We start from the raw sequence: 25,039 nt of genomic DNA, 5'->3' as shown, positions 1-25,039 counted from the left end.
GTGGCAGATTTCTAACTTAATTCTACATTTTCTCACTCTTAGTCTAATGTTCTTTCCACTACATAACCTTCCTTCCAAGTTGGTCTATGAAGAGAAAATCCTAGAAGGTTCACCCAAATGTATACTTTCTAATGGCTATCAATTTCAACGACAATATATTTAAAGCATTTGGTTTCAAAACATAAGAAACAATAAAGCAAAGTTAAACTTAATGTTTTGTTTTTGTTTCTTTAAGGTGTAAGAAAAGAGTTAAGGACAAATCATCTTCATCCTTTAGTGCAGGGATGGGGAAGCTTCTAAATCCTTGGGTGTGGTCCAAGTTTTACAGAACAAATCCTTTTATTAAGGGGATTTGTTCTGTGAAGTTTGGATTCAGTCAAAGGGTCACACTTGAGGACCTACAGGGCCAGATGTGGCCTCCAGGCTGCAAGTTCCCCACCGCTACTTTGGTGTTTTCTAGTGCTGGTCTGTGAACTCAAGCATTCCTTGGCATTCTCCAATATGATCTCTAATATACAGTCTATAACACAAAAAGTTTGATACAGAAACACACAAACCAGCAGAATTAGTGATATTCATCAAATTTAAAATGGGGGCAGTTAAGTGATGTAGTGGATAGAGCATCAGCCTTGGAGTCAGGAGGACCTGAGTTCAAATCCAACCTCAGACACATAACACTCACCAGCTGTGTGACTCTGGGCAAGTCATTTATCCACAACTGCCTCACCAAAAAAGTTTTTAAAATGATGGACAGAATGTTAGAAAAGCAATTCTCCAAACCATCAGTTTTTAAAATTTGGTAAACATTCTAGTATTATACAATGGAAAACAACCTTAGGAGGTCACTTAGTATTTTCCTATTGCTTCCAGGTATTTGTATATATAAATCATCCAAGTCAGAATAATGTTTAATCTATCTGAAAAGAACTTCAGGAATAGAACCTTCACAAATCCTTCTACCATTTATTCTAATTTTTAATCATCTTTATAAACAATTTTTTCCTTATATCTAGTTGAATTCTCCCAATACAACTGAGGCTCATAACCTCAAATTTAATCCTACAAAAGATTCAATGAGGGTCCACCAAGAGTGCCTTTAGTCTGACGAAAGAAAAAATTAGGTTTTGTGCAGAGCCCTCATATAGTTAATTTCAAAAAAGCATGAGGTATTAGCCTAAAAATCCTCCAAAATTCCTCATAAATTCTATAACCCATTATGGATTTATAATACATGATGAATCCATGAGAGAAACCTTTATCAACAACTTAAAAAATCACTTTTATTATACTTACTTTGGTACAGTCAAACAGAAAGATGGAAGGAAATAACTGTTACCTTTTTAAAACTGAGATAAAATAAAAAGCCAATGTTAACTGTCATCATCCTGAAGTTTTCTAAGTCACCTGACCTTAGATATTAAGCTATCTTGACTTTTCAGGTTTCAAAATAAAGATAAGACTAAAATGTTTCTGATAATTAAGTATTAAAAAAAATAAGAAATTAAACAATTGTTTAACGAGGAAATCAATAGCCTCTACCTTCCTTGTAAGTGTTAGCCCTCTCATGACGATCCTGCTATGCCTTATCTTATAAATGAATGAAAAAGCAGTTATTATGTGCTCATTACTATGTGCAAGCACTACACTAAACAGTGAGATATAATTACAAAATCCAAGACAAGACTGATGTTGTTCTCAAGGAGTTCAAACTAAAAGTGAGGGAAATGATACAAAAACAAATTCAATTGATGGGGAGATGGAAAGGCCCAGAAGTCTTAAGGGTGCATCAGCTAGGGTAGATGGCAAGGTCCAAAAATCTTTAGACCACAATAGTATATCAACTGACAGTAATAGTAATGTGTTAGGCACAGGATAAGACCTAGTGGTTTGTCAACTCACTAGAAGGAAACGTTGGTAATTCCCATTTCCTCTAAGACCATGTCAGCGGTCAAGCAGCCCAGATGGGTTTTGGGACAGCTCAGGGTCTGGGATGAGAATGAAGGGGAAAAGGGTGTCCCCCTCCTATCACCATTTTCCTGTGCCCTTTGTCCACTATAATTCTGCCCTATAATGTATCTACTTTCTACTTCTCAATCTCAACAGAGCATTTTTTCACCAGTAGCATGACAGATTATTGAGAAACTCAAGGATAGAAAAGATCTAGAAGAAATATACTTTACTCATTTCTTTCAGAAGACTAGTACAACTCAGCATTTTAAAATAGCTTGGTTTCTACCTTGCCAGTTTTAGCCCTGTAACAAATTAAAAAGAAGGTATTTATGGAGTAGGCAGAATACTGGACTGGGAATAAGGAAAATCTTGGCCAAATCCCACCTTCCAATATTTACTAGCTATGTGACTACAAACACTTAACTTCTGAGGCTCAGTTTCTTAATCTATAAAATAGGGAGAATACTGATAGTACCTACCTACCTATCATACAGAGTTTAAGAGAGATTCAAACGAGATAATATTCATAAAGAACTTTAGAAACCTAAGATACGTGAATAGATCTGTAGCTTCCTCAACTTAAGTACTTCCTTCCGTGATGCAGACCACATGTTCATGCCTGCCAATCCTTAATTCTTAATTTTACCCATTCTGTGTAATTCTACATAAACTATTATAAATCTAAAAGTCAACTACTATAAGTGATAAATAGTGCTCTGTAGTTGAAACTCCTGTTCTGTTTTTGGTCTAATATTGAGTCAGAAATGGGAAGTGATACAAAGTGACAGAAAAAAATCTTTTCTACCATACTAGATTCCTTTTGGTTTTGCTTCCATTTTAGATCTGATTACGATAAAGACAGTAGGAGGAAATGCAGGAAAGGGTCGTATGGATCCAATCACGCATGGAAAATCTTCAAATCATATTTTTAAAGAATCTGCCTCTTACCACCAAAATGTAATCCAAGATCTCGATATAAATCTCTACTCATATTATGAAACACTGCTTCAGGCCACACTTTTCCATCAGGGGTTCGAATTTTAGTTTCTGCAGGATTGAAGCCTGTGATAAACCAACAAGATAGAACACACTTAAGATTTGTCAGAGTTACCTCAGAAGGTTGGGGTTTTTCCTAGGGAAAAAATGGATCACACACTACACAATGTATTGTAACATACTGTGTCATAAAAATAAGATACAGCAAGAGAAAGCAGCATATGATAATCTTTAAACTGCATAATAAAAGCAAAATTTAGCAACAACATATATTAAATTCAATCTATATATACAGTCTTGTGGTTATGTAGATAAAAAAGTGACAGTCACTACCTTAATAAAGAACTTACATTCTTCTGGGGGATATAGCAGGTACACATATAATTTAAATACATGGTAAGGTGTCATTCAAACATTTCAAAGAAGAAGTGCAGGAAAAGAGTTCTAGGAAAATTGAGGAGGGAGAGAACAGTTTCAGCTATGGAGGAGTTCTCTATGATTCATATGATTAGAAAATATATCCAAAGAAAATAATTTGAAAGAAAAATTATTCCTATACAATGATTTTTATAGATATATAATAATGTAATAGCAAAAAAAAAAAAGTAGAAGCTAAGTATATAGAATTGAGAAGAGGCTTAACAGAGTACATTATCCCCATAATGAACAACAAATAAGAAGATATGTAAAAATATGAAAATATCTAAGCAAAATAATAAAAAGCAAAAGCAAAACTAGAACCACTATATACAAATTTACAACTATGTAAAATATGTACCCACACACATGTGAACATATAAATCATAAAGTTAGGAAAGAGTTACAGAATAAACTCTGAGTTGCCACTGATAAACCAGTAAAACTACTGTAAAATTCATTAAACAAAAGATAACGCTGAGGAAAAAATCCAATAGGTCTTGGAGAAAGAAAATGTTTTGCCAGAAGAGGGAAAAGATCCTATTCCTTTATCTTCTCTGCAAATTCTCAAAATACTGTGTGTCTCCAATCTCAAATACAAAGTCTATCATGGTCACCATCTTTCTGTTTTGTCACTGTAAGATTTTAGCATTGTGTCAAAAAGTATAAGAAAAGGCCTTTCAAAACCTATTTCTTTAATCTTCCATATATATCATTAATCATCAAAAAATGCACTGTACCTCAATTTCTAGCCCTTAAGAAAATACTATGACTGATAATCATTCATCATGACAATACAAAGATGTCTTATTTAGACTGGATCAGCATTTCGGAGATTTCACTTTTATGAGCTTATGAGTTAGTTTGCTCTTGGCCAATATTAAATACTAAAATATTGAACAGAATGTTTCCTTTGATTAGAAAGAACTGACATAAGGGAATATGCAATAAAATTCAGAGATCCTGGATAATTTTGTCAATTTTACATTGAATTAATCACTAATTGATGAAACTACTCAAACTAAAACATGGACAAATTTTGACTTAAATAACTAAATCTGACATCTGATAAGATAGACTGAGAAATTCATTGCCATGCACAGCATAAAAGAGCAATGAACAATTGTGGACTTTGCAAAGGTTTGACATAAGGTAGAGTTGGGGGTGGAGGAAGAGGGCAGTAATTTCCATCCAGCCTTTGGCTAATTTCATGCAGTTCATGGACAAGCACCAAGAAATGATATCTCTATTTGTATCTATAGCTTACAAAGTCAACAGAGTTTTTAAGTCTTAAGCAGAAGAAAGTATGTCTCTTTTAACTCTCTGTGTCTATATATAAATCCATTCCTCTATGTCTATATCCTAGTCTGCCTGCATTCTCACTTTGTTTCTTATTCCCCCTTCCTTTTTCCTTCCCTCTTAACTCTTTCTTTTATATATAATATATTACTTCTCAATTTTTAAAGTGGTTTAATGAAATATTCTATTTTCCTCTAAAGAAAACAACACTAAATTAAGCTTTTTCTTTCTCCACTTAAATGGTTCTCAATTTTTTTCTGTATCAACAGCCTTTGAAAGAAAAAAGGTAGAAATACGCAAAGTCAAAAAAACATACTTTGGAATAATATGTGTTTTAGGAGTAATATATCTGCCACAGCAGGAAATATGGTGCAGCAGATAGAGATCTAGATTTGGAAAAAAGAAGGTCTGGGTTCAAGTCCTGCCATACTGGCTGTGAGATAATGGGCAAATCAACCTTTCAGTGCTCTCAGGCAACCTTTAAAAACATTTGTTATGGAACAGTTGCTGATCTGCACTGGTAAAGTTTCATTCCCAGAGTTCATTACACCAATGAAATCAGAGGTCTAGAGTTATACACACATACACACACACACACGCACACATTAATATTGTAATTACAAGTTCAACAAAATGGAAATTCTATCTTTAACCAAGTGTTTATTCCATACAAAAGCAAATAGTAGGCACTGTATGAATATCTGCTGATGGGTAAATGTATAACTGTATTTAATATAGTAAAAATACTTGTGGGAAAAGTTTCAGATAACATATTGTGACTAAAACATTTAATAAGTAAAAAAAGAAATCAGTAAGAATGGTACTATTTTCTTTTTTTGGGGGGGTGAGGCATTCAGGGTTAAGTGATTTACCCAGGGTCACACAGCTAGTAATGGTGTCAAGTGTCTGAGGTCAAATTTGAACTCAGGTCCTCCTGACTCCAAGGCCAGGGCTCTATCCACTACGCCACATAGCTACCCCAAGAACGGTACTATTTTCAAGGTACATAAAGAAGTATTACTTTTATTATAATTAACCCTGTTAAATGTGATCCCAATAAAAACTCTGCTCAGAGTAAAACAAATCCAATCAAGTCAACTTCACACATTAGTAAATATTATCATTTCTCCATCAATTGTGTCAATCTACTATCAAATAGCCTCAACAAGTTAAACCAGTGAAAAACAAATTATTTTAATCTATTATCCAAAAGAAGGTGCTCATCTCTGTTAAAGTACATATTGGGAGGTACACAAACCTTTATATGCTGGAGCGGGTGGTGCTGTTGCCACTTTCCGAACTTTCGCTGTCACTCCACCATCAACATTGGTTATCATTACTGGCTGGTCAACATGTCCCCGATACTGACCCCTGCCACTCACATCTTCTGAGGTCTCCCATTGTTTCCTAATCCGCTCCTTGAGTTTTTCCAGTTTAGAATCATGCTGTCGCCGCTTTAAGATATCTAATCTGGCACTAGTAGTACTAGTAGACGATGGAGAAGATTCACTTGGTCTTGACACTTTTATATCAGTATCATGGTTTATGTCACTCACTGAAGTCTTCTCATTTATTTTCAACCCACTAGTTTTTTCTTCCTCAGTTCTTACAGGAGCTCCTGCTCTGAACAAAGCTTCTGAATTCTGCAAGGCATCAATTGCTGGTCTATCATTTAAATACCTAACAACAGTTTCATTTACAGCTGATGACTGAGAGCTGTCAAAATCTTGGCAATGTATATCCCGGTCATCCCGATTATATATCATCCGACTTCCTCCAACAGTTGTCTCTTCTGTTTTAGTGGTGGTGTCCAAACCATACAAATGTTTGACATCCGGCTGGCTAGAACTTAGACTGGATGGAGCAACAAAGGTCTCCCCCCTTTGATGTAATTAAAAGGAAAAAGGTCAGTTTGAGAGTAAAGTTAACATACAATCATCTGCTAGACAATAAAATTGAGTTTGGAATTCTGTTACCTATATGACTATAAAGAACTTAAAAGCTAAAAAAACACCTTTAGAAATACTGACTCAAAAAACATTAAGTTGGGAGAAAATTACTTAGAATTTAAAAAGGACAAAACATATTAAAGCTAAGTTGAGAGACTTCCTTGAGGGTCCCAAGACATAGAATTAGAACTTGACTTCTTAGCCCCAAGTACATAAAATCTATAACCAAATTTTATTATAAAATATTAACTACCCAAATAAATTCACTTTAAGTAACAAATATCTGAAAAAAATTATAAACAGAAGAAATATAATGTGACTCCTCCAGTAAATGTATTAAATAAAATAAGCTTCAAAATTCCAAAGGAAAAAGTATCCAAAAAAAAAAAAAACACCCCACCTCTGAATAACCAAAATATATCTTACCAAGTCCATGAACTTATTTTATTAAAAGAAGAATACTTCGAGGTCTCCTCACTTATAGTCTATTTACTCTTATTTATGCACAAATTCAATAAACTTGGCTATCTGATCTTCTAGGCAACAACAGAACAGTGGTAAAAGATTAGAAGAGTCTTCTTTCTAGAAGTGACAGCTGAGTTCAAGAGAAGAGACAGAAAAACTACACAAAGCAGGCATAAGAAGCCCCTCCCTCAAAACGAACAAACAAACAAACCCAAAACATTCTGGGCCTTTTAGTTCAGAAGCAAAGATCTCCACACCTCACTAAATGTTGAGGTTATCAATATATAATAATCAAAATACAACAGTTATCCAAATGAAGACACTGAGTCATCAAGAAAAATTTTAATTATATTTTAAGGCAAGAACGGCACAAAATATTTTTGAAAATTTTCCATTAAAATGATTGAAATAGCCATACATGGTAGCATACCTCTGTAATACCTGCTGAGGCTGGTAGATTTCTTAAGCTCAGGAATTCTGAGCTACAGTAGGCTGAGCTGATCAAGCATCTATACTAAGTCCAGCAATAGTATGTTGTACGCCCCCCTCCCCGCAGTTGCCTAGGGAGGGCCAAACTGCCTGGTTCCAAAGCAGAGCACGAATTTAGCTCCTATACTGACCGGCAGTGGTACTAAGTCTATGAGTGGTTCCTGTATTTCGAGCCTGGACAAGACAGGAAGACCAATTCTCAAGGAAAAAAAAAAAAGAGGTAAGGGGGGGAGAAGGGGAGAAGAAGGGAGGGAGGGAGGGAGGGAGGGAGGGAGGGAGGGAGGGAGGAAAGGCAGGCAGACTTAAAAGGTTAAGTTTCAATTATTTAGAAATTAACTTATGTGAAATTTATTCATGATACCGTCAGGTGATATTTTAATACTATTTAAGTAGATTTCTAATTAGCAAACGTATATTCTGAATAACTTCATTATTCCCAATTTTAAACAAACTTTAGGAATATATAATCAATAGAAATGTAGAGAAAGTACTAGAGTAAAAATAAAACCAATAATAATGTTTAGCTAAATGACATCATTAAGAAAATAAAAGATATAAAGTAATGGGTGGAGGTTAATAATGCTTCAATCTAAAAGACAAAAATAGCTAGCTTATGACAAATTGGTAAAATATGTTCTCATATAGCTATCCTATGGTCCTTTTTTTCTTTTTCTTTTTTTAAATTCTGTACCTTTGATGTCTTCTGGAGAAACCAGGATGGAAACTCCCTCTACTAAAGCAGATCAGCAACTACTCTGAAACACAGAGCCTTACAGAGTTCTCTGAGGATACTAAGAAGTGGCTTGCCTGTGATCACACAACTAACATATGTCAGAGGCAGATATTCTCAACTCCAAAGCCAGTCCTCCATTCACTGTGTTGCACTGCTTCTCTTTTCTTAAAGTTTCCAAATTCTAAACATTAGCTGGTATGATAGAAGATGGTGGGCATTAGACTGAATCAGAGTCACTGTCTCTAGCTTGAGACCACTGAAGGTACATCCCTGGGAAAATAATTTATCCATTATGTGCTTAGGAACTCCCCCAATCACTTCCCTATCTTATTTTACACCTCCCCTTCCTCTTTTTCCCCCTATGTGTATTTCCCAAGGTTTACTTCTTAACCTTTTGATTTTTCTCTCTCTCTCTCTCAAATATCTCCTTTTCTTCCCAACAGTCTAGTCATTGTTATAGCATCCACTAATGTTCTTCATATGAAGGTTCCTGATAAATGGTCTCTACTCTATTATCTTCGAATGCCTATTTCCATTTGGATGTCTTTTTATAACCGCAAGCTAAATATGTCCAAACTGAATTTATCATCTCCCAAAACCATCTCCCTTTCTCAGCTTCCCTGTCCCTAACACTGAAACAAACCTTCTCTTCAGTCACCCAATGTTCAGCATCAAAAAAAAGAATTCATATTCAACTGAACCACAGATTTAGAGCTGGAAGGAAACTTAGAAGTCATAGAGTCCAACCTTCTCATCTGAAAGATAGGGAAGCTGTGTCACAAAGAGCTTAAGTGACTTGCCCAAGATCATACAGGTGACAAATGGCAGCACTAGAATTTGAACCCAGATCCCAAAGCCAATGTTCCTTCCAATTTTGGAGGTGGAAGGGACCTCAAAGGTCATCAAATCCAATCTACATCTGGGTCCTGACTGACTGATGCAGCTATTCCTACTTCTAGATTCCTGATCTTTTAAGTCGTCGTTAAAAGATTTCAAAGACTAGAAGACCAATGTTCTAAATTATAATTAATGCTCATAAAAGAAATGAAAATATGGCCAGAGATCTAATATTCATATGGATTCTTCTCTACTCATTACTGACATACTATCCAGTGTAGAAAGCTTCCTGCTTTTGTAATTTTACATGGGCTGAATACTCCAAACTGTCAATTATGAGATGTACACAACACCTTATTATCTACTCTGTATCCCTTATACTGCAAAACTTAGATATCAATTCCTGGATGCTATGGAAAATACCTGACAAAAGCAGGAAAAAGCATTAAAAAGATTCAGTATTTTTACAAGAGGAATGTACTTTTATTAAGGTGATAATAAAACAATACTGGAAAAATCTATTATTTCACCCAGAGATACACTGTCCACTGACAGAAATTACAACTACTTGACATGACATTAGAAAGCAATCATAAATTGCTGTAGGTTAAAATAACATCTTCATGTAGTAGCTAACTTTCTGGCAATAGGGCTCTCCGAATTTAGTTAAGTTTGTCTTCAAACAGAACACGATCCATTGATCCATCTCGAAGATGCACTTCCAAGATTTGTGACTTGGTAGGCCCTGACATTTAGAGCTTTAAGAGATCTTAGAGACAATCTAGTCTAACTCTCTCATTTTTATAATGAGCAAATAGCAAATACAGGCCCAGAGATGTTAGGTGACTCACTAAAGGTCACACAAGTGGTAAGAATCCTAGCGAAGAATGAGGATTTGAACTTAGCCTTCCTTCCACTGTACCTTGCTCTGGAAACATAACTGACCACTACTACTACTACCACCACCACCACCACCACCACCACCACCACCACCACTACTACTACCACTACTACAACAAAAATTTCAAGTCTTATTCTTGGTTCATTACATAAAAGTTTAGTTCAGATGCCATCTAAAAGGGTCATTAAAATTTTCAGATAATGGATAAAAATTACATTTATTGTAAAGATAATATTCTATTAATAATACTATTATATCTCCTCTATCTAGATTGGCATAGTGGATAGCATGCTGGGCCTGGAGTCAAGAAGACCTGAGTTCAAATTAGCCTCAGGCACTTAATAGTTGTATGACTTTAAGCAAGCCACTTAACTTCTGTATGTTTCAGTTTCCTCCACTGTAAAACAGGGATAACAACAGTATCTACCTCAAAGGGTTGTTGTGAGGATCAAATGAGATAATATTGGTAAAAAAAACTTAGCATAGTGCCTGGCACATAGTAGATCCTATAAAATCGTGTATGTCTTTCTCTTTTCTCCACACTACCTCTTTGCTCTATACTACCCCTTTAAAAAACAAAACAAAACAAAACAAAAAACAGTCAAGAAGTAACAGTAGAAAATTCATATCATATCAAACTAACATAGAACCTGTTAGATTTTTCACAGTTTTCATTTCCCATACAAAACTAACTGTGAGACACTTCCATTTAATTTACTTGATGGCAAAATACTGGTGTATTTCAAAATCTACCACAAAAGAGAATGGTTAAAAGTGAAATTCTAATAAATTATAAACAAAGGCTTCATGCTGGAAAAGGAAATAGAATTCGGTGGTGCAAAAAGTCCCATTAATACTTCCTTCCCCGTCCCCCCCACGATACACAAAGGACACACTTAAAAAGGGCAGTATTTAATATGTTGGGGATTTTGGGTCTGTTTCTTTGCAAAGAATCAAAAGAGTAATTTAAAGGCCAAAGTGCTATAAAAACTTGCCAAATAAATTAAAGCTAATATTAGACATATAGTCTAATATTAAAGACTAATTAACAAATTTAATTTAGTTCAACACTAACCTAAATGAAGCTAAGGGTTCACGGAATTCCACATGGCTATTCTTTTTCACGTTGCTCTCTAAGGTGGTGGCTCGAAGAGGACTTCTAGAGGATTTTTCTTTTCGTGATTTGGATGTCTTGTTGGATGGAGCAATACCCAAACAATCCTCCAGATATCTACCATCTGAAGAAAAAGAAAATCTTTGAGGCTACGTGATTTAGATAATGTAAATAACCCTGTATTGGTTAGTATTCAAGAAATTAATATTCTTTAGTAGCTCTAGTTCACTAGAGTTAATATCTCTAGCAGGCTGTTAGAAGTTCTAAGTAAATGAAAAACATTCACAACAAATTATTGCACTAATTATTAACTCTAATCTACAAAAGGACTTCTGGGAAACCAGATATTAAATAAAATTATATATGTAATATTCACTTTTAACCACTGATTGTCTAGAAGATTTCTCATTCATTTAGCAATAAGAGTCTGGGAAAGATCAGAAATCTGAGAGAAATCAATCTAGCTGATTATTCTTCATAGTCAGCAAACATATGAGACTGGGTAGAATGGTAAAGAGACTCTTCTACCTCACAGATTAAGAAAGTATAGAATAAAATACTTTAAAATAACAGTCAAAAAGAACCAGAGGAAAATTCATATCTTACTAAACCAACATAGAATCTGTTAAGATTTTTTACAGTTTTCATTTCCCATACAAAACTAACTATAAGAAACTTCCATTTAATTTACCTGATGGCAAAGTACTTGTGTATTTCAAAATCCACCACAAAAGGGAAGAGTTAAAAGTGAAACCCTAATAAATTATAAACAAAGGCTTCATGCTGAAAAAGGAAATCACATTTGGTGGTGTAAAAGTCCCAATCAAAACTACTGAAATCGTCATCTTCCATCAAATTGAAAAAAAAAAAAAAATGGTACCCAAAAGTTACTTTACAACTATTTAGTTGTCCACAGAGAATTTTTTTAAAGCTCAATACTGAATATTCAAAGCAAATAAATATGCAAGTCTATGAGAAGAGAACAATTTGAAAGAAAACGAACTTCAAAAGCTTATACTAATTTCTCATATTATCTCTAGAATTAGATTTTTCATACATACCTTTCCTACTTATTTTCCTGGTAGCATTAGCAGAAGATTTCTTGGTATCCATGATAGAATCAAACACAGCTGTGCTGGTGGGAGTTACTTCTAATTTGTTCTCAATGTGTCTCAACTAAAGTTTCAGACAAAATCAAAATACACATATTAATTTCTAAAACAGTATAAGTTTGCACATTTAAAACTACATGGAATAATAACAATAAGTATTAATAACTTCAAGGTTTGCAGAGTACTTAATCACAGTCTTCCACAGAGCAGAAAGCACACAAAAAAACTGTTACAACATTAATTTTAAAATTATACTTTATTTCAGATATAAGAGAATCAAGTTACAGAGCATCTAAATTTGGGTTTTGGGGGGGAAAAAACAAATAATGTGCCAAAGACTCTGCTTTTTGATCTGGGTTTTGATTTAGGTTTGTTGATTTTTTTTTTTTTAAACAGGAAACTATCTGAAATGGTATGGCCCACATTACAACGATATTCTATGTCATATATTCCACATGGCAGTCACGAGGAAAAAATGATTCAGCAAAACAAGAGTTTTGACTAGACAATCATGGTTTTTTTCTGTGGATATGCTCATGAATTATGTCTTCATGCCTGACAACTAAGACATCATTTATGAAATGAAATTTAGATTTCACAGATATATTAAAGTGTGAATCAACCTTTTCTACATCACTAACACTTCCAGGAGTTTTTAAAAGTTAACAGTATAAATTAAATTATATCATCACCATTACTATAATCCTTGTGTTGGAGGTAAAGAAAATTGCCACATCATAGTCTTAAAAAGCTATAATAAGAGAGCTAAACTATATTCACAAGAGATCTGATTTGATCTTGTTCAACAAAAGAACATAGACTTTATCATAGGAGTTTAGTATATATCTTTTCCAAGCTTATTTTCACTGCCTGATTTAAAACAAAGGAAGATCTGAACAGAAAAATGTTCAGATAGTAATTAGATGTGGGAATCTGGCATCAAATAAGGCACTAGCTGAAACAGGACTGTAGCAGATTAGAAATACAAATTTCCCTATAAAACTATGCAGGTAGGAGAAAACAATTTCCATTCAAATGAAGGCTGTGAATTTATCAAATGTGGGCTGCTAAACTCAAAGACACTGAGCAGGATTCAGTTACTCATTGTTCTGTGGGAATAAGAAAAAGGGAGTTTTCTATTGTTGTGGGAAAAAAAAAGTTAACTACCAGCAGCAGTTTAAAGGCCACTGAAGGAAATGTTATCCCCTTCAACTTACCATCTATTTTATTCCCTCTTTAACACTCTATTATCCATCCCCTGTATCCTTAAATCTTCTATAGTTTTTTAATTCAAATGTGAAAATATGAAAAATCACAACAAATTTAAGCACTCTTATGCAAGTGTTAGAGGATAATCCCTGCAGGCCTCCAAAAATAACATTTATAATTAAAATTACTATTGTAATGGCATCTCCTATGTAAAATTGTGACTCCCCTATTCATGAGGCAAAAAGTACCTCTGTTTATTTCATAGTACAACAAAGAAAAATATAAATCAATTACATTATAATCATTTTAAATCAAGAAAGGAGAAAATTGAAAAATATTAATACTTACAGCAGCCTTAGTCTGAGAAAGTGCATCCCGTGACGTCATTATATCTGCTAAGTAAAAACAACAGATTTAATACATTCAAATTTTTTTTAGATTATATACAAATTTTTCTTAGCATTTTAAACAATTTTTCCACAAAGTTCTATTGTGACACCTCACTGTGACACTGAGGGTCAACCTAGGTTCTTTAAGTTTATGCCAGAAGTGCACAAGCTCTGACAAAATCTACCACACTGGAAAATTCTGAGTATAGTTGCAGCAAAAGATTATGTCTGCTTTCTAAGGTCCAGTCTCACTAAGTGGGGAAAGGTTTGATACTAAAAGCCTGAAACAGTCAGTGATGAATTCTTTTGCAACAGCAATCCATGACACAAATTATAAAATGATCCTTGGTCATATGCAGCCCTCTTGAGCTTCAGAACTGATAGTGCTGGAACGGAAGAAGAGGCAGCAAAGGGCACTAAGAGCCATGCAGTTTTCAGACAAAACTATAAATATGGGACGTAGTGAGGTAAAGTGGAAAGAGTGCTAGATCTGAATTCAGAGGATAGAGATTTAAATTCCAGATCTGTCACTTCCTACATGTGTAGCAAGTCACTTAATTTCAATAAGCTTCAATTTTCCTCATTTGTTAAGATTAGAAGTCAGTCTAGGTGACCTCAAAGGTCCCTTTCAGTTCTAAATCTATGATCTTATTAACTTAGCTTTTAGTACTCTAAATATGAGATCCTTGTCCAATGACCAATTAGCAGACTAGAGGAAGTGAATCAATTCGTCCTGACTTTCTTGATATAAATAACAAGAAGACAAAAGGCAATTGCAGCCAAATAAAAGAATGCCTCACAGGTTCTGTTTGGAAAAGGAAAAGGCCTTAGCAGAGTTGATTTTATCATGTGTCCAGAGGCAAGAAGAAAGACCATCTTTCTTTCTCTCATTTCATGAGCCACTGAGGTGACTATGACAAGGATTTAGAAGAATACCTCCATGAAACAATTACAATTGAAGACCAAACATCTGTTTCAGATGGGAAGAGGAGAGGATGAGAAGCATAGAGAAATCCTATGCAGTTGAAAACCTTCCAAATTAAATTCAATTATTCTTTACCTATGAAGAGATTGGGATGTAGCAAGTATGTCAACAAGGGGAGACTTACTAGATTGAGAGTAGGGGAGAGACAATAACAAAATAATCTCTGCTCTAAAAGAACTTAAGAGTCTACTTGGGGGTGGTTGGGAGGGGAGAAGACAACAAGTATAAAGATCTGTAAATATAAAGTATGAAAAGAAAAGAAAAGGACAAAAAATATGAGCAAATAGTTCTCAAGGGAAGAAATATGAACTATCAATAGCAATATGAAAAAAAGTTTAAAATCACTAATAATTAGGGAAAATCAAATTAAATCAATACATTATTTTTAAAGTAATTTTGGAATGAATCTTGTGTAATCACAATAACCAATCTTCACTTTTTAGAAGAGATGAAGAAATCTCTCTCTCCTTTCACTGTAAATGTGAAGGACTATGAGTGTAAAACAATGCATATGCTGTCAGATGTTTGATGTGCTTCTTGATTTGGCTTAATTATTTTTTACTTGTGCTTTGTTACACAGCTTCATCACAAGCCTCATAGAGTGGGACACTGGAATGGGTATATTGGGAAATGGCTGAGATGTGATATTCCCAATTGCTTCTATATAAAATGCAAACCGCTACATTTAGCATTTAAAGCCCTGTCACAAATTCATTTTAGTCTGCCATCAATTTACCACCTACGGTCACATATGTAAGTTGACTACTATTCTTAAAATCTCAGAATGTTAAAAAAAAAAAAATCTCAGAATGTTAAGAATTGGAGTGGTTCATATAAGTCATCAAGTTTTTCCTTCCACTTCACGGAAATCTGCTCCAGAAAACCTTGATAGACACACTGGCCTTTAATTTAAAAAAAAACAACAACAAAACAACAACAACAAAAAACTTCCAGCATACATTGCCTCAAAGGCATCCCACTCATTTAATTGTATCTCACTGTTCGTAACCTCTTTACATTGAAACAAATGAGCTGAAATGTTATCACATATTAGGTTATGTTAATATCTAAGGTTTAAACAAGATATTAAGTCAGTAACAAAAAATCCATACCTCGAACAGTATCCTTATGAAGATTTCTTGAGTTTGGTAAAGGCACCTCTTTTGTCTTGCCACTCCACATTTTGCCAATTTACCTAAAATCACAATAGATGCATTCAATTTGAAGATCAAACTATGGTAAAAAATAAGATAAGAAAATCATCTAATTCCCAAACAATGTTATCTTGGCTTTCATTCAAGTCAGAAAAGGAACTAGAAAAAAAAGTCAGAAAAGAAATCTAGAAAAGATTTCTGTACCTTTAGAAGTCATATATGCTTAAATGTTCCTTTAAAGGAAAGGTGTTACCTTTCCTTCAATAAAAGTAGCCCCTAAAGACAATTCACGTTGTAATGGTTACTGTGAATAAAAATAGCATTAGCTGTTCATACAGACAATGAAACTAGATACTTTGATGATTGCAGGCATTATCTTTTTGTTAAGAACTCACCAGTGTGGACAACATGTTGCATCTCTCCAGTAGAAGGTAAGCTCCTTGGGAACAGTAATTATTTTTCGCTTTGTATCCCCAGGATCTAGAAACAGTGCCGTGCACACAGCAACCACTTAATAAAGGCTTGTTGGATAGGACTGGTACCCGATCCAGCAGAAAGGTGCTAGAACTTGGAGGCCCAAGAGATCTGGACTAAAAATTTTCCCAGGCCAACACACTTGGAGCAAGTAATTTCACTTTTTATGAACCCCAGTTTACTCATTATAAAACAACAATATCGATACTTGAACAACCTACTTCACAATAGAATCCTTTGAGGAAAGCACTGTGTAAACTTTAAGGTGCTGTATGAGTTGGTTTTGTGGATTAAACACATTTTCCAAAGCCAGAAAATGGCAGAGCTGTGACTCCAACCAGGTCTTTCCACTGTATCCTATGGCTACAACTCTAAAGTACATCATTAAATTTAAGGCCTAAAAGCCAAAGAGAAGATATATTTATCCAATATACCTGATGCAAGTAGATGTAACAAATGTAGAACTACAGACTGTCCTGAATACAATCTACAATTCTCAAAATGAAATTGCTTTCAAAGGAAAAAATGCAACTACAAACTGAAAAAGAATACTAATTATAGTTGGTACTTAGATTTTACACAGACCAAATTGGGGGATAGGGTGGGAAGAGCAGGAATAGCTTCTTTTCAGATGAATACAGTAATTAATAACACAAGAAAAAACCTTCAGATAATTTTAGCTAATAGTTTATTATATTACTCAAACAGATCTGTGATTACAGTGATGTGAATGCTTCCTCTAACAACACAGACTGGCCATCTAATCCGGATAACCAGCCAAAGTTTTATTTGGGTAGAAGTCTTACTCTTTTAAAATAAAAACATGTTGGGGCAGCTAGGTGGCACAGTGGATAGAGCACCGGCCCTGAATTCAGAAGGACCTAAGTTCAAATCCGGCCTCAGACCAAACACTTGACACTTACTAGCTGTGTGACCCTGGGCAAGTCACTTAACCCCAATTGCCTTTTTTAAAAAATGTTAAGACAAAATAATCTCACAATAGAAAGAAGAGATAAAATGATCCCAAAGTACTATTTTATATCTAATCTCCTATTAAATCTATAGGTGGTAAACTCAGAAAAAAATGTTAATGAGGGTATGGAACTCACAGAATTTGTATGAGAAATGGTGAAAAATTTACCTTCCATAAAGGAAAAAGATTCAAAAATGAAAGCCTTAATAAAGTGAATCCAATGATATTAATTCCATTCCACAAACCAAAATATTTATTAAGTACTTACAGTGGAAAGTACTATGTTGGGTATCCAAAGGCAAAAAACAAAAACAGCCCCTATCCTCAAGAACTTCTATTCTTCCTGACTATTAACATTTAAATAGCAAATAGGACAAGTACATTTTGTTACATAAGAGAAATTCAGATTCAAATTTTTTTTGAAATTTAAGTTAGATTGTAATATACAATAAAATCTCCTTTTCTTCTTCATAACTAACCTGCCTGGCTTCACTTTTCTCTTTATTCTCAACACACCCAAAGCGCTATACATTTCAATTCATCCAACTGTGCAATACTACAAGTGTTTGCTCTCTTCCTCATACTCCTTTATTTTTCAATTACACATTTATAGAATGTGTGGTTACCCCATCTATGATTTTTAAAAGTTACAAAGTAGGTACATTTTTTAAGAAGAATAATTATGATACATATAATAGGGTAACTGATCTGCATGAATACTGGAAAAAGGACAATTAATGAGAAAGCTCTTTCCAGGGTGAAAGCTTAAAATCATAAAAGGAGTTTTTCCTGATCTTTCAAAAAATCTACTCTTTATCAAGGTATAAAATGAAGTTCTTTCTTTAAAAATACCCATTAAAATAATACTTACTAAAATATTCTGAAAAAAAATAAAATGAATAACTATCTGCACTTGCATACTTTCCCCAAATATTTCAAAGTGCTCGTAGAAAAAGGAGAAGTAAGTTCAACTGGTCCAATTTTAAACTAATAATCTTACAAAATCAGGGAATCTCAGAGTAGGAAGGGAATTCATAGGTCATCAAGTCCAACTCATATTTACTACAATTCTATAATTACCCTTATAAGCAGCCATCTAACTTTTGTTTGAAAACCTATAATGAAAACCATTACCTCCTGAGGCAGTCCATCCCACTTTAGGATAGCTCTAATTATAAGTAACTTTTTCCTTAAATGAAACAAATCTTCTTCTCTACAACTTCCATCTATTAGTCCTATTCTCTTCTTTCCAAGTCAATGCTTTATCAAAATTCTACTCTTCAGAAGTCACATTAAAATCAAGGGTTTTCGTTGTGAGGTTTTAAAAACAAGTTTTTAAATATATTAGAGGGTTACTACATAAAGGATCACTAAGGATCAATATAATTTGAGACATAAAACAGAGACATGTTTGCCAAACGTACAAATAGAAGAGGGAATGGTGAGGCTTTTACAGATATTCCTGTTTGTGGAAGACTGACAAATAATGTAGATTTTTGAATGTGCCTAACTTGATGTGTGTGCCAGGAGGACATCAACTAACAAGCAATCATTACTAAGACACTATCTTAGGCACTGAGGATATAAAGAAAAATGGAAAACAAGTGACATTGTCCTTTAAGTGGTTGGAAATAAGTTCAAGGACAAGGGTGATAATATATTTGGGAATCACATTCATAAAGGAAATAGGTGAAGCTATAAGTAAATAAGACAAAAAGGGATAAATATAGGACCTGTGATTTCACTGATCCAGGGAATTACAAGTTGAAAAAACTCCCTTTATCAAGACAAAAAGCCACTTTCTTTGCAACTAATAGTCTTAGAGAGCTGCCTAGACCCTAGAGGACTGAAGGTGTTAGGTGACTTGCCCAGGGTCACAAACGCAATCTGTGTCAGAAGTGGAACTTGAAATCAGGTCTTTCTGACTTGTAGGCCTGCTCTTTATGCACCATTCCATGCTGCCGCTAAAGAAGAATAAAGAGATATAAATAATATCGCTGACCAAGTGATTTTGAATTTGAAGTCTTTAAACTGTTAAATGTCAAACAAATCAATCATTCAACAAGTACTTATCGGGAGCCTCTCTTTTTTGCAAGGTATTATGTGAAAAGTATCCTGCCCACAAAGAACATACAATTTAGTTGAGGAGACTATATACAATCTCAATCTCAATCTCTTTCTCTCTGTCTCTCTCTCTCTCACACACACACAAAATATACCCCCTCTGTTTCTCTACCTTTTAACATTTTTAAAACGCTCTCCTCATAATAGCCCTGCGGGGTGGGTAGTACAACTATTGAATTAATTACCATTTACAGATGAAAAACTAATGAGATCCACAGGGGGAAAGTCAAATTGCTCAAGGCCACAATAAGCCCTCCTGATTTCCCTTATAAAGTGGTGTAGCATTTTATTAGTAGTGCACTGAGAGGCAGCAAAGTCTAATAGATAAACCTGACTTAGATCAAGAGACCTAGATTTGAGTCTTGCATCAGATCCTTACTAGTGTGTGATCATGGGCTAGTCACTTAAACTCTGTGGGCCTCAATCTCCTTATTTAAGAAACAAAGATGGTAATCCTAACACTTAGTCCCTGAAAGCCCTATGTGTCTGGAGATCTCTGTCCAGAGAGATAAAGCTGATAGAGCATTGTCAGGCACCAAGAGGTGGCCAGAATATGGCACAGTTAAGCAGCTGGAACTCCAAGCTCACCAGGGCACTACACTGCTTTTGAAAGGCAGTTACTTACCTCTAACTGGGCCCTACTTCTAGTCAATGAAAAAACATTTATAAAGCACCTACGATGTGCCAGGCAGCTAGGTGACAAAGTGGATAGAGCAGTGAGCCTGGAGTCAGGAAGATCTGAGTTCAAATCCAGCCTCAAACACTGAGCAAGTCACTTTACTCATATTTGCCTCAGTTCCTCATCTGTAAAATGGGGACATACTGGAAAAAGAAATGGCAAACCATGCCAATATCTTTGCCAAGAAAAACCAACGGACAAAAAAAAAAGTCCACGGAATCATGTTGAGTCAGATATAACTGAACAACAACAATGGGTCATACACTGTGTATACAAAAAGATACAAAAGACAGTCCATGCAAGCTAGCTAGATACAGGATAAACAGGAAATATACATATACAGAGTTGGGTGTAAAAATACATTTCACTCAGCAGGAAGATAGAAGGGAAAAGGCAGAAGAAGGAAATAGAGGGAAGATAGGCTAAGGGAAGGACTAATCCTAGGCAAAACAAATTCTTAACTAAAAATGTACAAAAATATTTATAGCTCTTTTTGAGGTGGAAAAGAATGAGACTCTGCAGGGGTGGCCGTCAACTGGTTAATAATTGATTGAGTTACAGTACGTAAATGTGACAGAATACCACTGTGATATAAGAAATGATGAAGAGGATGGTTTCGGAGAAACCTAGGAAGATTTGTATAAACTGATGTAGTGAAATAAACAAAACCAAGACCAATTTATACATGACAACAATACTGTAAAGACAAACAACTCTAAAAGACTTAGGAACTCTGATCAGCGTAATTACAACCACAATTCCAGAGGACTCATGATGAAAATATGCTACCAACCTCTTGAGAGAGGTAAAAGACGCACACTAATGCAGCATATATATATGTACGTATTTTTGTACACGTTTTACATATTTTGTAAATTATACATATTTTTCTTTTGGACATGGCCAGTGTGGAAATTTGTTTTGTTCAACTACACATGTTTATAAAAAAGGGCTTATTTTTCTTCAGTGCGGGGGAAGGGGAGAAGCAGATTTTTACTGACTGAAAAAAATTTTATTTGAAAAAAAGAGAGAAAAGAGTATGTTTGGGACTGCCATAGGAGTATGACTTGTAATAGGAAAGAAAGGAGGATACAGGCCAACCAAGGAGCAGTCAAACAAGAAGTAAGAAGAATCAAGAAAGATCAATGTCACAAAAACCTAGAGAGGAGACAATATCCAGGAACAGAAGGAGATAAAATGTAATGCTACACAAAGGTGAGGAAGGCCAACAGATTTGACAATTAAGAGATCATGGGTGAAGTTAATGATAGCAGTTAGAGTTGAATAATGAGGTCAGAAGTCAAATTGAAGAGAATTTAGAAGAGAGTAAGAGGGAAAAGAAGTAAAGACAATCAAGTATACACTGTTTTTTCTAGGATCTACACCTATCTTCTACTCCCTAACACTGAATGTTCCCCAAGGCCCTATCCTAGACTCTCTTTTCTCCTTCTCTACTCTCCCTCTCCAGAATCTCAAGAGATTCCATGGATTCCTAAGTTTTTCAGAGTTGTTTGTCTTTATGACATTGTTGTCATTCTATAAACTGTTTTCAGTTCTGTTCATTTCTGCATCAGTTTATACAAGTCTTCCTAGGTTTCTCCAAAACTATCCCCTTTATCATCTCTTCTGTCGCAGTAGTATTCCATCACATTTATATATCACAACTCATTCAATTCAATTATCATCTCTATGCAGTCAATTTGCTGATATATCTAGTCCTATTCTTTCTCCTGGGATCTAGTTGTGCACATTTCCAACTGGATTACTGTAGGCATTTCAAACTCAACATATCTAAAACAGAATTTGTTATACTATCCTTGAAATCAACTGGTCTAAAACAGAATTCATTATACTTGCCAAAAAAAAACATGCCTATCTTCCAAACTTCCATGTTTGCATTAAAGACACCACCACTGTTCTGGTCATTCAGGTTTGCAGCCTCTAAGTCATCCTGAATTTCTTCATTCCTTCTCCCCTCAGCCAATCAGTTACCTATTTTTATTAGATTCTACTTCCATTATTTCTTGCATCCATTCCTCTTCTCTTCACTCACACAAACACTACACCCTAATTCAGGGACTATATCATCTCTCACTTGACTATTGCAATACCCTCCAAATATTCCTAAAGCACAGATCTGACTATATAATTTTCCTTTTCAAGAAGCTCCATTTACTACTTACACTCACTAAGCTAAAATACAAACTTCTCTACTTGGAAATTAAAGGCCTTCACAATCTGCCATGCACTAAAGCCTTTCCAGTCTTATGCCACATTACCTCCCTTCATTTACTCTATGCTCCAGTCAGATTGACCACCTTGTTGTTGCCCTGTATATTTCATCCCTAGTCTCCATGCCTTTACACAGATTGTCCCCTCATGCCTGGAACGTACCATCTCCTCACCTCTGCCTCTCAAAATCCTTAACTTCCTTCAGATATTAGTTCAAATGGCAGCTCCTACTTAAAAAGTCTTTCCTGATCCCCAAGTTGTTAGGGTTCTCCCTCACTGGGATCAATTCACCTTCAATTCAATCTCCTATTCTTTATTTAAAAAAATTATTGAGGTTCATCAGTCTTCACATCATAGTTATTTCCCACCTACTACCCCCAAATGACCCCTCCCTTTTGACAAAGAAAAGCAATTAAGCAAAAATAGTCAATATAAAGACTATACCTGACAACGTATACAATATTCTATCCTGGTAGTCCTCTACTCCTATGCTAAAGAAGATATAATCTCCTATATTTTTAAACTTTATAATAGATACTGTACATTAGCAATTCAATTCAACAAACATTTAACAAGCACTTAATATGTCCAAGTTGCTGTGATAGTAGGCTTGGAAGATACAAAGAGATATAAGACAAACTCTGTCCTCAAGAAGCTTCTAACATATATAACAAGGCAATAAAGTACTCTATGACAGAAAGGAAAACTGGGTATCAATAAGCCTATGTTAAGCACTTACTATGTTATGAATTCTGTGCTAGACTCTGGTAAAGATACAAAATTGAAATAAGTCATGATAAATAAGAGCTTATATAAGTGAAAAAGAAAAATACAGCAGAGTGCTATAAGAAGCTTAGGGGAAAGAGCTCACAAACACCTAGGAGAGATTCAAGAAGAAGGTTAATGGCTCCCAAGCTGAGCCTTCAAGGAAAACACGGATTAATTAAAAAAATGTTAGAAATGGTGACCTCAAGGAACAAGATTAGGAAGTTCAAAAGAAAAATTATGTTCAGCACTACACTTAACAAGGCAGAAAAGCATACTAATTAAGGCTTCAAACAAAAGTTATTTTTTTTCCCTGAATCCTACAACCAGAAGGGACTTAGTACAATTCCTATCTGTTGTATAAATCCCTTCTATAACATCAACTGATCATTCATTTTCTACTTTAACATCTCCAACATCTTCCACCTAAGGCTCTGGTGGTTCTGCCCTTTGAAGCTACATAGAATAAACTTAATTCCTCCCTCTTACACATTAAAGTCTTACAAATATCTGAAGATACCTCTCTTCTTCTCAGGACCTAATATTCTCAAGGCAATTGATCAGCATATAGTAGTATTTCAAGTCCCCTCAACATTCCTCCAATCTATTCCCCCAGTCATTTTAATTAACTGAGGTTTTTTTATATTTAGAAATTGAGTCTAAAGTTAAGAATGTCTTTTCTTTGTACAATAAACTACAATAGCTCAGTGTATAGAATACAGAGCCTGAAATCAGGAAGACCTGAGTTCTAATATGACCTCAGACACTTACTAGTTGTGTGGCCCTGTAGGCAAGTAGTTTCCTCACCTATAAAATGGAGATAATAATACCACCTACCTCCCAGGATTGTTGTGAGGAACAAAAGAACTGATAATTGCACTTAGCACAGTGCCTGGCAAAAAGTAAGTACTATATTGACGTTAGTTACTTTTTTTTCAATCTTCACCTGTAGTACAACCTAAGGTGAAAGAAATCTAAGGATTTCACCAGATTATTTTCAATTTTAAAAGCCCAGTGCCAGAAGGGGTGGTGATTCAAATGAATTCCTGGACCATAATAACTTATCAAATTACGAGTTTTTTCTGAGAAGGCACATCTACACACAGTAAAATCATCATCCTACTCAAGAAATAATCATATTATTCACAATGCATTCATTTAGAAATTTATATACATATACTTTAAAAAACTGAACATCCTACTACCACCATTTGTTTTCAGGATTTGAGTGTCTATCAATTAGATAGTATGGCTACTTTGAGGAGACAATACTTTGAGAGACTTAAGCTCCCCATTAGAAAAAAGCCTTACTTTTGCTTGGACTTTAGGAAATAATAAAATCTAGCAATGCTGGATTATATTTTGTATGCTTATGGTTACTTCTTACATTTTTTTTTCATTTTTATGAAAATTTGCTAGTTCTTCATGGATATGGCATTCCACTTCTTACCATTTTTATGGTATCTTGAAATCTCATCTGATGCCTATAAATCAGTCTAAAATTGCCCATTCCTTATCCCAAAGTTCAAAAATTATATTCACTAGTCATCACTGACCAATAAACTCACTGAATAGAACTAGTACCTGGAACCTTAATAAACACTCAAGAATGATAATTCTGATAAGAAAGAAGATGATGATGATGATGATGATGATAAGTAGCTGAAATTTACAGTGTCTTCAAGTTTGCAAAGTACTTTATGTATTAGATACATGTGATCCTCAGAACAGCCCTGTGAATTAGCTATTACTTTTTATTACTTTTCCCCTATTTTAAAGATAAAGAAATAGAC

General features: G+C 34.7%; 1 protein-coding gene across 3 annotated transcripts in view; it reads right to left on the bottom strand.

Annotated features, from left to right (window-relative positions):
* CEP350 (centrosomal protein 350) overlaps positions 1 to 25,039 on the bottom strand; it is a 160,457-nt gene that overhangs the window by 116,610 nt on the left and 18,808 nt on the right. For 2 of the 3 annotated variants that reach the window (XM_027868604.1, XM_027868606.1), the window contains exons 2-7: positions 15,958 to 16,040; positions 13,820 to 13,866; positions 12,212 to 12,326; positions 11,112 to 11,274; positions 5,921 to 6,543; positions 2,899 to 3,012 (exon numbers count right to left, since the gene is read on the bottom strand). In XM_027868604.1, the coding sequence (XP_027724405.1) occupies positions 2,899 to 3,012; positions 5,921 to 6,543; positions 11,112 to 11,274; positions 12,212 to 12,326; positions 13,820 to 13,866; positions 15,958 to 16,027 (1,132 nt within the window). In that variant the 5' untranslated portion in view covers positions 16,028 to 16,040. The remainder of the gene's footprint in view (positions 1 to 2,898; positions 3,013 to 5,920; positions 6,544 to 11,111; positions 11,275 to 12,211; positions 12,327 to 13,819; positions 13,867 to 15,957; positions 16,041 to 25,039) is intronic. The other variant, XM_027868605.1, reaches the window with a different exon arrangement.

This window comes from Vombatus ursinus, unplaced genomic scaffold (assembly GCF_900497805.2).
Source record: "Vombatus ursinus unplaced genomic scaffold, bare-nosed wombat genome assembly UNPS02014789.1, whole genome shotgun sequence".
Lineage (NCBI taxonomy): Eukaryota > Metazoa > Chordata > Mammalia > Diprotodontia > Vombatidae > Vombatus > Vombatus ursinus.
Note: the sequence above shows the minus strand (reverse complement) of the source record. Positions and strands in the feature narration are given on the sequence as shown.